The sequence below is a fragment of the Seriola lalandi genome, unplaced genomic scaffold, assembly GCF_002814215.2.
Source record: "Seriola lalandi dorsalis isolate HSWRI2012SDOR001 ecotype SW California unplaced genomic scaffold, Sedor1 jcf7180002055008, whole genome shotgun sequence".
Taxonomy (NCBI): Eukaryota; Metazoa; Chordata; class Actinopteri; order Carangiformes; family Carangidae; genus Seriola; species Seriola lalandi.
The window spans coordinates 3,243,195-3,257,989 of NW_019525551.1; the positions used below are offsets into that span (position 1 = coordinate 3,243,195).

The 14,795-nt window shown below is 39.4% G+C and overlaps 1 protein-coding gene across 1 annotated transcript in view; it reads right to left on the reverse strand.

Annotated features, from left to right (window-relative positions):
* Nucleotides 1-7,182: 7,182 nt before the first annotated feature.
* The window catches only part of gan (gigaxonin), a 17,918-nt gene continuing 10,305 nt past the window's right edge, over nucleotides 7,183-14,795 (reverse strand). The window contains exons 10-13 of the mRNA XM_023397321.2: nucleotides 13,573-13,709; nucleotides 12,358-12,492; nucleotides 11,701-11,810; nucleotides 7,183-11,614 (exon numbers count right to left, since the gene is read on the reverse strand). Of these exons, the coding sequence (XP_023253089.1) occupies nucleotides 11,442-11,614; nucleotides 11,701-11,810; nucleotides 12,358-12,492; nucleotides 13,573-13,709 (555 nt within the window). The 3' untranslated portion in view covers nucleotides 7,183-11,441. The remainder of the gene's footprint in view (nucleotides 11,615-11,700; nucleotides 11,811-12,357; nucleotides 12,493-13,572; nucleotides 13,710-14,795) is intronic.

Genomic DNA, 14,795 nt, shown 5'->3' on the forward strand with positions numbered 1-14,795 from the left:
GTGTTGTGTCCAGTTGTTTCAAACATAAGCAGGTGGCAGTTCAGCACCTTTTGATTACAGTAACCTTAAGGTCCAGTAACCTTAAGGAAATATGTGAATGAGAGTACATCGCCTAAATGAAGTGACTGTGTCCAACTACGTGGGTGCTAAAACCTGAGTACCTGATATAGTATCACAAGGAATGTTTTCCAACAAAAAGCTCCAGAAACTAAAATGTTCTGCTTGATGTGATAAACCACTACACATCCATTAGAGGTGACCATTTCCAACCCTCACATAATCTCTACTGCTGAAAACACAGTAGGCTAAACTTCAGCTCAAACTCATTATTAGCGAGCATCTACACAGCTCTTTCTCTGAGAAAAACGCAGCTGATGCAACTCTGAAATAAGCAGCTAATGTTAGCTGCAGCTGCTAACACTGTTCCTTCACTTTGATGCTTTGTAACCCAAACTCACAACAATTTGTATAGCTAGCTAGATACCAAAGCTAGCATGTGCAGCCTTGTTAAGCTAAATATATATATAAGGAGATGTTAGTTTCTGTTTTGCTGTGTTAATTTGAAGCAGCAGCCAGTTCATTCAGAATTACTTGGACATTGTTGTTGCTGCAGCTAACAGGTGCTAACTGGCTAATTCTGGTAGCAGCAGTTGTTGGGTTTGTTTTCTTATATTCCCCCTCCACTCCAAAATGTGTTTTTGGTCATTATTACTTCTCCTGGATGTTTGACCTGCACTCTAAAGAATATGTTCAGAGTTTGACAATAAGAGGCTGTTTTCAGATTTATCTAAGTGAAAAGTTTCTCTGTGCTCACCTAAAATCTGAGTTTAAGGCATTTACAGATGATTTGTGACAACGCACCTGCAGCTAGCACAGCTAATCTGGAAGCCAATCATGGTCCAATAGGCAACCTACACAAGTATGATGGAAACTTGCACTGCACATACATTGAGAACGATCCTTCAGTTTGTATCCACAAATTAAAAATTTGAAATGAAAGGTTTTTGCATAGATTCTGGATTTTTCAATTAGGTTGGAGGCGTAGGTGTCGTTTTAAGAATTTCCATCCAGGAAATTGAAAGTATTTAAAGAAAAGCACAATATTTTTTATATATCATGTCTGGAGGGAGTCTTTAAGAGGCAGGGGGTGCTTGCCATTGGCTGAAAGGTAACCCATGCAGTTAACAAAATTAGACTTCTGGCCCAACAAATGCCTGGGTCCACCAAAACAGCCGGGAAAGATTTTCTGTGTATATGCCAGAATTGGCCCAGATGATCTAAAAATCATGCTGTACAGGGCCAGATTTGGGCCATGGAACCAAGCGTATACTGGGCCAGAAGCACACAAGCATGTGGCCCAAGTATGGGCTGGATTTATTTTACTATGGGAAGAGGCTAGTGACCCTCCCCTTATCATGAAAAGAGACCATATTAAATAATATTAGATAAAAAATGAAACACTTTTATTATGAAATTAATCTAATATTTGACCTAATAGCAATCCTAACATTAATCTCCAGTCCTACTCCTACTGGATGGATGGGTATATAAAATATGGGAAATAACCGTACCTCACATACAAACAGAAAAGTACACTTTAGGTCAAATGTGGGTAATATTTTATACATATAGGGGACGATATCTGCTGTCGAATGTGGGTGGAAAAAAAATCCGGCGTGATGACATCACTGTTTTGAAACTCTCAGAGTAATGAGCCCGAGGGAGCGAGGCTGTAGAAACATGCGTGAGTGTTAGGGCAGAGCAACACAGTGCAACAGTCTGTGCTGAAAGTAACTGCCAGGGAACAGAGGCCTCACAGTCTCCCATCTCAAGGGTCCCAGCTCACAACAACAACCACCTCGGTGTCACCTCCACAGTTTCCCACTGGGATGTCCCGCAGAGCTCCAAAAGCCACTTTTTTTCCATTCCACCCACAGTCCCCCATCAGCAGAGTCCTTCCTTCCGCAACACCACCGCCACTCCAGCCAGGATTGGTCCGGAGACAAGTTACAACACGCCAACCAACCCACAGGCAGACGATCTGCTGTTGTGTCAACAGTCAATGAGAGCCAAAGGGGAAAGAGTGCAGCAAGAATGTGATGTGTCATAGAGCCAGACGGATGGACTGATTTGGCAATAATGGAAATTATTCTATTAAATATCTGACAACATTTAATCAGTGCTGGAAATCCTGAACAAACATGATTAAATAGAATTTTTAAACTTGAATTCAATTGATAATATTCTGTGGGAAGAAAAAACCTTAAACTGAAATGTTCGATAACATTAAGCACAAAATATGTATAAATTAAACGTTTTTATATGTAATATACATATGATTAACTTCAAAGAAGAAAACTAGAATCACCTCCTCATGGTTGTCTGCCCTCACCACTCAGGCTAGTTTCAGGTTACATCTCTGTTTATCCAGAGTCGTAGAAAATATGAACCATTTGTGTGAAACTTTGTCATAATTGCTGTGAAGTCTTGAGTAATGGCTAAAAAGTGTTTTGTGTGGTCACGCTGACCTTGACCCTTGACCTCAGTTTGTCCTTGAATCCAAGTGAATGTTTGTATCAGATTTAAAGAAATTCCCTCAAGGCATTACGGAGATATTGCGTTCACAAGAACAGGATGTACGTACATGGCTGTCGCCGGCGCCGAGGCATAAAAATGGTATTGTGGATAGACACCGATTCTCTGCTACATCTGTTATATGTTTGTTGTTTGTTTAGATTGTTGATGCTCTGTCGTTGATTTTTTTTTTTTTATTGTATATATAGTACTTTGAGTAAAACCCTGTTTTTCATTTGAGCTCTGCCAGTTGTCTGAATATGCAGAGACTCTACTGATGAGATGAAGACTAAAAACTCAGCTAAATCTTCTTTGTTTTTATTTATTCATTTGTATTTTTAATTTGTATTAATTTATTGTTTTTTATTTCAGTTTCTTTCTATTTAAGTTTTTATTTCTTTATTAGTTTTTTAGTATATATATTTAGGATTGTAGTGGAATATTTTTTCATTACGTTTATATTGATTAATATTGATAGTCTAAAGTCAAGCCTGTTTTAAACTTATCTACTATCACGAGTGAGAACGCAAACTGATTTCAAATATTTCTTTCCACATACATTGAAACACGACGCTCTGACCAGTGTTAATAAAAGTTCCTTGATGATACAGTTTTATGTGCAGTCAAAGCAACAAACACTTATCTCAACTGAACATAGGTTTTGTTTGATCCTTTCATTTTAAAAATATAACTTTGGATGTCAGATCAGGTGTGACTAGTATTTTGAGGGATGACGCTTTTGTTTCTTTCTTGATAAATTGTTTTAAGGAATGTCATTTTAAAATGAAATCATTTCCAGATTTGAGGATTTTAAGTGAATCCATGTAACAATTACTGAACTGCAGTAGTGTAGTTGTGTAGTGTAACAGAGCCACAAGCAGAGAAGACCCACAGTCATCAGAATGCCGAAAACATTTAAGGTCATTAACATTAGTCATGCATAAGATACTGGTCATACCAGACCAAGTAAGGCTTTAACACCAAAGCCCCTAAGTTTACTGAATCCAGCAACAAGTGTGCTTAATATTTATGAATTCAAATTTTAATTTGTAAGGACACGGTTGTGTTATTTCTTCTTTTTTGTTTTATAATGTTGTATAGTGTGGCGCAAATTTTTTAGACCACAATCAGCAAATACAATCACATGAGAAGACTGAAAGAATTTCGGTCTGTAGTGTCCAGAGAGGAGCGGTCATCTAAGACTGATTTCTGTCCTGTCCCCCTGACTGTCGCTCAAACAACATCTAATCCAACCCTCATTTAGAACAAGAACATTCCACTGGACTAATCAGTTTTGGCAAATATGAGCCACATCCAGTATCTCAATGTAAACCTAGTTCTGTAGTAGATTCCAAAGTGCAGTGTCAGCACCCCTCCCCCGTCCCCACATCAGTCACAGGACCCAGGTTGGCTGGATTCTGGGAGGGGGGGGGGTCACGAGAGCTGTTCAGTGTAACTGGACTAACTCCACTCTGGTCACACTAGATAATCCTGTTTTGTTAATCTCTTGTCTAGACCGACGCTGACCAACATATACAGTTATTAAATACAAGCACATATGGATAAACATGTCTGCACACTGTTTATTTGAGGCATAAAATCAAAGTATTTAGAAGCAACTTTACAGGAGCATAACCTGGTGTGGAAAACTGTATTTTACATCCTTACTGGAAACCATTGATATTTAATGAAGGTCTGAACTGCCGACCCGAACAAAGGATATTTGTCCTATTAGTGGTGAGTGAAATGACGGCCTGTAAGTGGGAGCGTGCATCAGCCACTTCCAGAACCAGTCATCTCAACTAATGTTCACATTGGTGTGAAATGTGTAATGGATATTGTATGTTTCCAGAGGATGATCCCTAATGTTGTTGCTGACCACCCGCCCTACCTTTTTTTCCTTTGAAAACTAATTGTTGGATTTCCGTGTAATTTGTTGTGGGTGGATGTGAATCATCATCCTGACCTCTGGTGCCACCATCAGATCCAAATGTCTATTTGTTCAAAAGAAGTATCTATAGACTGACATGAACACAGCGGATCTATCCTCATGTCAAGTCATCACATTGTGCACAACATATTTTAACCTAATAGTCAGATTGCCACTAAACATGTTTTTACAAATGTCTGATGTCCTATTCTACCACAGAGATTCAACCAGTTAAATGTTATTGTTGGTTGATGATTAGTAGTGTGGTATTAAAACAGACAGCTGGAGGTCTGGTTTGTTCATTCATCAAATTATGAGGTTAGAAGACAAGCACTTGGTGAGAGAGCATGAGGGTCCGAGCTCCGCCCTCTCTGCTGATCGCTGAGTGTTGTAGTTGCTGTTTGGTCAGTTGCTGTGTGGTCAGTTGCTGTGTGGTCAGTTGCTGTGTGGTCAGTGATGGTGGGGTCAGTTGCTGTGTGGTCAGTGATGGTGTGGGTCAGTTGCTGTGTGGTCAGTGATGGTGTGGGTCAGTTGCTGTGTGGTCAGTTGCTGTGTGGTCAGTTGCCGTGTCGTCAGTTGCCGTGTGGTCAGTGATGGTGTGGTCAGTGACGGTGTGGTCAGTTGCTGTGTGGTCAGTGATGGTGTGGTCAGTGACGGTGTGGTCAGTTGCTGTGTGGTCAGTGATGGTGTGGTCAGTTGCCGTGTGGTCAGTGATGGTGTGGTCAGTTGCTGTGTGGTCAGTTGCTGTGTGGTCAGTTGCTCTGTGGTCAGTGATGGTGTGGTCAGTTGCTGTGTGGTCAGTTGCTGTGTGGTCAGTGATGGTGTGGTCAGTTGCCGTGTGGTCAGTTGCTGTGTGGTCAGTTGCCGTGTGGTCAGTTGCTGTGTGGTCAGTGAGGGTGTTGGATAACAGCTGATCCAGTTCCTGTGAAGTGTTTTAGAGTTCGATGCCCCGCCCTCTTACAGACCTTTGGTCCTGACATGATTTAACACTGAGAAAGTTCCTCTCTGTTCACAAGAACTATTTGACTTCTGACACTTTCACTTATTTTTCCCACCATCACAAAGCTACTTAGTGAGCAGTGATCTGCTGAGAACCCGAGGCCCAGTCTTATAATATAACAGGTGAACACTGGCTGAGCTACATGAACTCAAGGAAATCTTACCTTCACAAAGATGTTGAGTTTGTCAATGTCCCAAATTTACAGAACTTTCGGATTATTTCCAGGTTTATGTAAATAATAAATTCGATTTTCAATGTATACATATAAAAATAATTATTTGTTTTCAGTTTTCAGTCAAATGAGTTTGTTTACATCAGATATGTCTTATCTGACATGCAGTTACAGAAACTCTTCTGATAACAGAACAGATATAATCTAAACTTTTCCAACAAACAGGAAATATGTTGCCATGGATACAGTGAGTTAAGCTGTGGGCCTCAGCTTGAGTCACATTTTTTTTAGCCCATGTTTGTTTATATTTTGGAAAATAAAGTTTAGTGAATGATCTATTTTAAGTTTCTGATTTGTTATGAACCGTTGATGAACTGTCAACTATCACTGATCAATGACTGAGGAGCTTCTTCTTCTCTGATTTCCAATCAGATTTATGGAGGTTGATTTGCAGTATTGTTATCAGGTCTGTGTGTTAATGTCTGACTGAATCAGATTTTTAACACAGAAAGTGACACTGATGTGAGTTTCAGATGTTTTGAGTACAAGAGTACAATATTGACATTTGATGATGGGAATCAGGCTGAACGAATTGTGTTTTTGTTGTTTTATTATTTTCTTTGTATTTCTGGTTGATGGATTCATTTACATATTTTTATCCCTTCCATTGCATATATTGTGTTGTCTTTGATGTTTCTTTTGACTTGTTTCTTTTGAATTTTTTATGTTTTTATTATTATACTTATTTTTTTCCTCATTTTGTATGATCTACATTTTTTTTAAGTTGAGGTGAGGTTTAACATAAGCCCTTAATCAGTTTCTTACCTCACCTGCACATCAACTTCATAATAAAACACTATGTACAATGTATTTGTATGTGTGTGTGCAAATAAATTAATCAAAAATCAAATCATCAAAATAATGATTTGGTAGATGATCCCATTCGTCTGATTTGTTTTGGAGATCAGTTTAAGTGTTTTGATACGATATGTGAATAAATGTAACCAGTAATATCAGACACCAGGAGCTCTCAGCTCTCATGCTTATTACTGTAGTGCCACAATCAGGTACAACTTCTTTTACCCCACTACTGTGAGACTTTAAGAACAGCGAGATCATCTGTGTTACTGTCTTTATTCCTAATATCAGCCAAAGAAACTGAAGCAAAAGAAACACAACTGCTTGACTTCTTACTTTGGATGTAGCTCCTAATAATGTTATCAAATCTACAATATAATTTTTTTTTTTATTTAGAATTAATTTAGAGCATTAACCACCTAGGATTGAAAAGTCTTTCAGTGTTTCTTTGTGCATCATCAAATGTGTATCAAATGGAAAGTAAAAGAATAACAGATCATATTTCAATAAAATCTTTGCCTGAGTCATTGGTCAAAGTCTAAGGGAGGAGTTCATCTGAATCATTCACCAGCTCTCTGAATAATGAAATGAAGCATCAGCACTTTGTGTTTGGTAGCATCCAAAGAAAAAATAGAAACAAAGGGGACATACAGTCGACAATTTTGGTGTTTTAATTCCTTTGACGTAAATGAATGACACTCACGGGCAACATCTTACAAAACTTCCTCATGCATCAGTTACAAAAGTACAAACTGAAACAACAGTTTCACGCCCCGTCTTTCACAACACGACTTTGGTTAAAACTCGCCTGCTTCAGTTCAGACTGCTGTTATTTTCCCTTATCATGTCGTCCAGTGTATCAGAACACAGTCATAAGGTGTTATCATGTGAGAACAAGCGATGTTTAGGATACAGAGCAGCTTGGAAACTTACTGTAGTATTTACTGTAAATGATTAGACACTATGGAATGTAGAGTGTCTGCAGAAATATGAAAGCACAATATTCACAGTCAGGCCTCGGTATATTGGTCCTGCTGCTTTCTAGTGTTCAGAGAGTGATGGAGAGCTCCAGGAGATCCTCGTGTGAATATACTGTATGAGAACTGTTCTTGTGTGTATACTGTAACTGTGGTTTGACACTGACCAGTGGTGACCTTTAACCTTGCTTGTTAACAAACATTTAGAGCAGAAAAATGAAGAACTTAAATTCAGCTGTTGCCTAATGTTAGTCCTGTATTATAAGACCTGCAGCCTGCTGCACCGGCTGCTGTCTAGCTTCGACAGGGACAGTCGGAAAAATGGTGGAGACTGATGAAAGAAGAATCAGAGGAAAAATTTTTTCTACATTAATACAGAGAGCACATTTGCTACACACAAACTACATTTGTATACATTTTTGATGCAACTAACTCAGCTTGGGTCTGAGCTATACAATTTAATGAGCAATTAAATGTGATTCTTCTTTCCTGCCTTTACGGCAGCATTGACACACTTCTTTGTATGTTAACAAAACCGGCGGTGGGACAAACAAACCAGGGATCCATTTATACAAACATTCCTCCATGGCTGTTCTGGTGGAAAAAACTCCACAGGTTAACTTTAACTGTTCAGGACTTGACTTCATCTGAATTTTTTAACAAGATACAAGTTTTCATACGTGATTAGAGTCACTTCACTTTAGTAAACATCAAAATATAACAGAGGGAATCAATAAATGATCTTTGATTTACAGATCAGGTAATGTTAGCTTGTTCACGAGCATCAGCGTACGGTACTTTCTCCATTTCGAGTGAACAGTCTATTGTAGGTCCTAACATGACTAGTTCGTAACAACTTTCCTTCTCCTCTCCAAACTCACAATGTAACAGTTAATATTGAGTGTGACTGTCAAACCTTGTTTCGGCTGGGGCAACAAGATGATGTCCTGTGTTTTGAATTTTGGAGGTGTTTGTTTGAATTTGGATCCAGAGTTGTGTGTTTAAATATTTAAAAGCGTTTTCTTACATGATTATTATAGTCATGATGTACATGAAGATACAGTATTTGATTAAAATCTATATGATTATCTCATGTTTTTGTGTCACATGATTCACACATTGCCTATCCATTCTATCAAGAACATGGACTTGTACAGTTTAGAGACTGTTTGGTCTTTACTGGTCAGTTTCAACACCGAGTGTCTCTGACGTGTGTCTATGGCGTCCCTGGTATTATGAGAGGTGTGTTTGTATCAACACTCAGTGTGTGTCTACTCTGTCTGTGCTACCCCTGAGCTGAGGACAGACAGCAGCAGCTGTAACTCACACAGAACAAATGGGGTCAAGGGATGCCAAAACTGTACTGACTGGAAAGCCAGGTCAGAGGTCACGGAGGCAGCGACACATCCAACCACTCAAAGAATGTCACTTGCAGTGACGTCTATTTCTGAATAGGCTGAGCGCAGACAGCTTGGACGCTGACAGTCAAGTAAGGCGCTGGTGCTCCAACGTGCAAACATTTGGTTAGTGAGTGAAAATGTGGAAGTCATGTGACCAGGAGTGTTTCCAGTGAACCAGGAGCTGCAGATACAAGTTACTCAATGAATGGTTTACTATGTCTCATCAACTGTCTCTCTCGCATTCTGGGATTATTTTGTGGTTTACTTTTCGACGCACAGAACCTATTTTTCCTCAACTTGAGTTTCTATACTGTCTGTGACAAATTCACTGCATAGCTAAGGTGTTTAATCTGCAGATCAAAAGAACAAAGAGCTTCCAGTTTCAGTCATGGTCTTCACACACTGTGTGATTTTGTGCTGTCTGTGACTGAAGTGACAATTGTGAGAAAATATGGTGAAACTTTGTCCATTGAAGGCAGATTTTGAGCTCTGGTGACCAGACACAGTCAACAAGTCCTCCAATTTAAACAATATCTCATTTTTAATTTCCCTCAACAAAAACACCTAGGTGTTTTCTGATCTGATGTTCCTATCAGCAGAAAAACATCATTTATGTACCTTCCAAAAACATTTCTAACCTGATAGTTAAAGTGATAGTTCGGGTTATCTGACGTGGGGTTGTGTGAGGTACTTATCCACAGTCAGTGTATTACCTGCAGTAGAGTTGGACCAGCTCTCAGTTTAGAGGAGCAGCAGGAGAAGCTGAGCGATGAGCTACTCTGGACTGGCTTAGCAGAAAAATGTTTTAGCCAATTAAAAAAATGCAAACACAAAAAAAACTAATATCAGTTTTATAGTTAATTTTGAATATTTTCACCACTTTGTCTGCAGCACACACTGTATTACAGGTCAGCTGTTTGAATCAGACAGAGCTAAGCACAGTTGCGCATGTGCGTAGTAATACGGTAGTTTGAACGCTTGAAAAATAAAGTAAAGGGCTGAAGCGCTGTTTGACAGCAGATAAAGTTGTGAAAATATTCCAAATAAAGTGTTCACTTAAAGTGATACAAGCTTTTTTTCGGTGGGGTTTTTTTTTTTTTTTTAAGTGGCTAAAACACATTTTTCTGCTGAGCCCATCCACAGAAGCTCATCACTCAGCTTCTGTACCGCTGCTCCTCTAAACTGGCAGTGTGCTGGTCTGAATCTACTGACTATAGATAACTACCTCACACAACCTCACGTCAAATAACCTGAACTATCACTTCAAGGTTTGGTTGAAAGTGAGCTCACTGTTTAGATTAAAATTATTATGTTATGAAAGATAGGGGACTTCCATTGTCATGGTTAAAATATTAAGTCCTTGGTTGATGTTGGAACGATCTAACATTGAATGTTGGTAGTCCCCCATGTTAAAGTCAGATATTTTGTCGACCCAATCATCCTCCCTGACCTCCTCCTCTCTCTATAGACTTTATGGCTCTATAAAAACTGACAGACATAGCTTCTACTGCTGCCAGTGGGATTTGTCATTAGAACGTAAATAAATGTTGTTTCTGGTGGTTTTATCTGCTGAAACACATTCTGACAGAGTTGGAAAGTTAGGAGCAAATTCTCCCAATGTAACTTCTAGTATAGGCCAGAGTCTACAAATCAACCAATCAGAATATGACACACAGTAGTGCAGAACACACTGGCAGACGCAATGGACACCAATGTGCTCACACTACGTCCACAGCTTGGTGTTTTTGTTTTGCTGCATTTCATAACTAGAAAACCGATCGATGACGGGAGTTGACGACGTTTCACTCTTTGCAAATTTTTTTTTCTATTTACATTGTAGCACTAAGATTCACCACTCACTGATTGTGCAGTCTAACACTGTTTGTGACCCAGATTCTACTAGAGCCAGTGTGTAGGGGCCTTGTCTTGTGGTTGCGTTGCACTCTAGTATGTACCTGCTGCAAATGTCCCCTTGCTATCTCTCTACATATCACTGAAGGAGTCTCTCCTGACTGTAGCTCCAGCAAATATCTGGACAAATGTTTATGTCATTTAAATTTGGCCAGAACAATACACCAAACTACATAATAAATCCTAAAATGCAGATTGCACCACAGCAGCACTGTTACAGTGTTTCCTCTAAAATAAGCATCATAATTCCTCAAGTTTTAATGTGGCAGTAAGTGTAAGTAAGTAAGTGTTGTTTACAGTTTAAATCCCTCACCAAGCAACACTTCACCAGTAAACATTACAAAGGAGGAATGTCCATAAAATATATCTTTTTTTTAAAAATGATCCAATCCCACATTAAAAAGAAAAAAATATTTAGATTAAGAAAAATTGCAATAAAACCCATAAAATTAAAAAATGTGTTTAGATGAACTTTTCTTTTGTCAAGTCACACAGAAAAGGGGTCTTGAGTATAAACCCCTGAACAGACATTTCACCATCCTCAACATCTAGTGATTATAATACTTTAGTGTTCATAAAGTACCAGTGTGCAAAAAGTGGAGGAGTGTGCAGCAGACGGTCAGACTCGGATTCGGAACATGCCCTGGCTCAGCTGAAGGCGGAACAGCCGACAGTTGGCGAAGCGCAGGGCGGCGCAGGCTGTTTTGGAGAGGTCGCTGGATAACATGGGCTTGGTGCGATGCCAGGTCCCAGTGCTGCGGCGAAACTCCCGGATGTAGTCGAAGCTCGTACCTGTGTGCACAGGAAACACCAACCTCACGTATTCAAATACTGATGTTCCTGTGACGCCGTCAGAGCTCTGTTGTTGTTTTACTCACCTGTGTCCAGGTCTCCCACCACATAGACGCTGGCTCCGATGGGCACAGCGCCGTATACGAAGGATGAGCTGGTCTGGATACACAGGTTTTGGTCATCGAGTAACATCCACCTGCACACGTCAGGCCAAAACAGGCAAAGGTTTTAATGACAGGAAAAAAAAATCTCAATATTCTTGATTTTCATATTATAAAATATGTAGGACAGGAATGTCTTGCACTGACGACGTCTTTTGGAGCCAGAGTGTGCACAGTACTGATCGGGGGTGGAGCCAGGTTATCGAGGTCCCACCCATACACCCATCTCACTCTGACTGATCACAGCCTTTTTATAATAACCAATTAAAACCAAACTTTTCTCATCCTGATAAGAGCTACGCAAAATGACAGACACCATTGTTGAGAAAATGTTTGACTTGAAGAAAATCCATCTACTCATGGACAATCATGCAATATGGTCAGAAGCTCCTAAATGGTCCCTGTGGTGAGTCTGTTTACGCAAGTTCCGTCTCCAAGGTCAAGACTGAGCTCTGAGACTCAACATTTAAACCACGTGTGGACATTAAAACACAGACTAATAGTAATAATATATTAATATAATATAAAAGTATATAAAGGTTGCAATTCAAAAACCGCTTTGAAAAATAATTCTACACCGACCTCCTCATCTCGTCATGGTAGAACTCAGATTTGCAGGTCGTCATTTGCCTTTGCTCGGGGTTGTCTGGCTCTTGGCTTCTAACTCCACCAAACACGTAGAGCTCCTGGCCGACGCCACACGCCACCGATCCAAACCTGACCGGAACATAACAGGAAATTTAAGAGATAAGAGTGAGTAATATGGATAAAATCTTGTGTCTTGATACATTATTTTGTATAGCCATATCAACATATAATGGAATTAAACATACAAAACGAGAATAATTCAAGTGAATACATTTTCTGGACAATTAACTCTTAATAGATAAAATAGCCAGAATAGAGTGACTGTGATTGGCTAATCTCTATAAATCTCTACAAACTTTATTCCTGACAAATCCAGATAAAAAGAGACAACACACTATAAACGATAAATCAAAAGCTCTGACTGTTTAAAAATGTACATTGCCACACTCTACATACTGTCATATCACCTACCTCCATCTCATGACATTAAAAATCTGAGTCTCTTAGATTAACATTCAAACAGGGGCTGTTCAATTCGTAGGCTAGATCAATCTGTCACAGAATCGTGACCCAAAGGGCGATAAACTGACAATGAAGAGAGGTCAGTATTGACATGATAAGGGATTGGTCTGCTCATGATCAAACGTTTCAAGGCGCACTGACTAATCCAGGACAAACAAAGCAGCATGACACAGAGAAACACGGTCAGATACTGTACATATATTCTTTCAAAAACCAAGAAAAAGACTAAAGCCCCTTGAAGTGATGTTTTTTGGGTTGAAAATGGTGCTAACAAAAAGCTCTCCCAGGCTTGTCACACACCTCCTTAAAGATTCAGTGAATACATTAGCTTGATTTCAACCTTTTTCCCATGGTGTCTCTCGGATCCCTTAAACATAAGAGGCACTACCAGTCAAGAGATATGTCTGTTTCTTCAGATTTTAAGGTCACAAGTTCCTCTATGACTGGTAGATGTACATATTGTGACTCAACAGTCTCAGTTGAAACTGAAACTAAAACTGACAGCTCTGTGAGGGCGACAATGACAAGTGAGTCATGTACAAACAAGTACATGTTTCACTGAAAAAGGATGAAAAGGTAAAGATAACATGAGAACATGAGAACCATGTCATCATGAGAAAAAGAAACAGCGACTTGTACGTTTGCGGATTTCATTTGTCCTGCTCACACAATCAGAGTTGTATTTACCTTCTCTCTTTCAGAGGACAGAGGCCGGTCCACTGCTGGGTTTTGGGGTCAAAGCTTTCAACAGAGTCAAACAGCTTCCCGTAGGATCCCCCCCCTATGGCATAGATTTTCTTATTCATGGAGGCATAGCAGCCAACCTGCAGGAGAAGACGGACACAGCTGTAAACCACAGCAAGTGGAAAGAGGTTCACTAAAAAAAATAAAAATAAATAAAATCAAAAGAATCATTTGGTCTAAGTTCTGTCTAACTTCTGGACAAGTCTGAACAAGGGTTGTCATGGCCCTGGGCCCATTCTGCATGGTCACGTCACTTTCAGTGTTAGGTAGGTGTGTTAACACTATCTTACCAAACTGTCTGGTGTCCGAGACCAAAGAACAGGAAGTCTATTTTATGTTGGTGAAATATTTTTTCAAGCACTTTTTACCTTTATTTTGACAGTAATAGGGGAAATGGGGAAAGAGGAAGGATGACATGCAACAAAGGTCCACAGCTGAACCTACGCTGGGGTCACTGCAGGGTCATTGTCTTCAACTCTAACACCGGTCAAAACTGAACACCAGTTTTGAACAGTTTGAATCTTTTTATTCTCACATATTCATATAAAACAGTTTCCCCTTAGTAAAGATGCAGCTGCTCCACGTCAATCCATGTCAATCTACAGATAAAAGTATCAAACCTCCACTGAGCAAAGATGACATTTCTAGCTTAAATGTCTCATATAGTCTAAAGGTAGATGTCCTTGTGTTATTTGATTATAAAGCAGGTCTACGTTCTATATTAACACTGTGAAAGTATCAAAGCCTCAGTTCACAGAGAAATGCACACAGCCTGTATTCAGAAACTCAGCCTTAAAACCAGCCGTCAGGACTTCTGGAACTTTGTGATGTCACAACAAAGAAGTCACCGCTCTCACCCACGCCCCTGAGAGAGGAGATGTAAAACTACATTGAGATGGTTTTTGGTTCTTAAAACTACAAACATGCAGTGGCAAGAAAAAGTATGTGTACCTTTTGGAATGTCATGGTTTTCTGAATAAATTTGTCATAAAATCTGATCTGATCTTCATCTAAGTCAAGGGTATTGACAAATATAATGTGTCTAAAATAATAACACAAGAAAAAAATCTGATCTTTCATGTCTTTATTGAACACACTCATTCAACATTCAAAATGGCAGTGGAAAAAGTAAGTGAACCCTTAGAATTAATAACTGGTTGACCCCC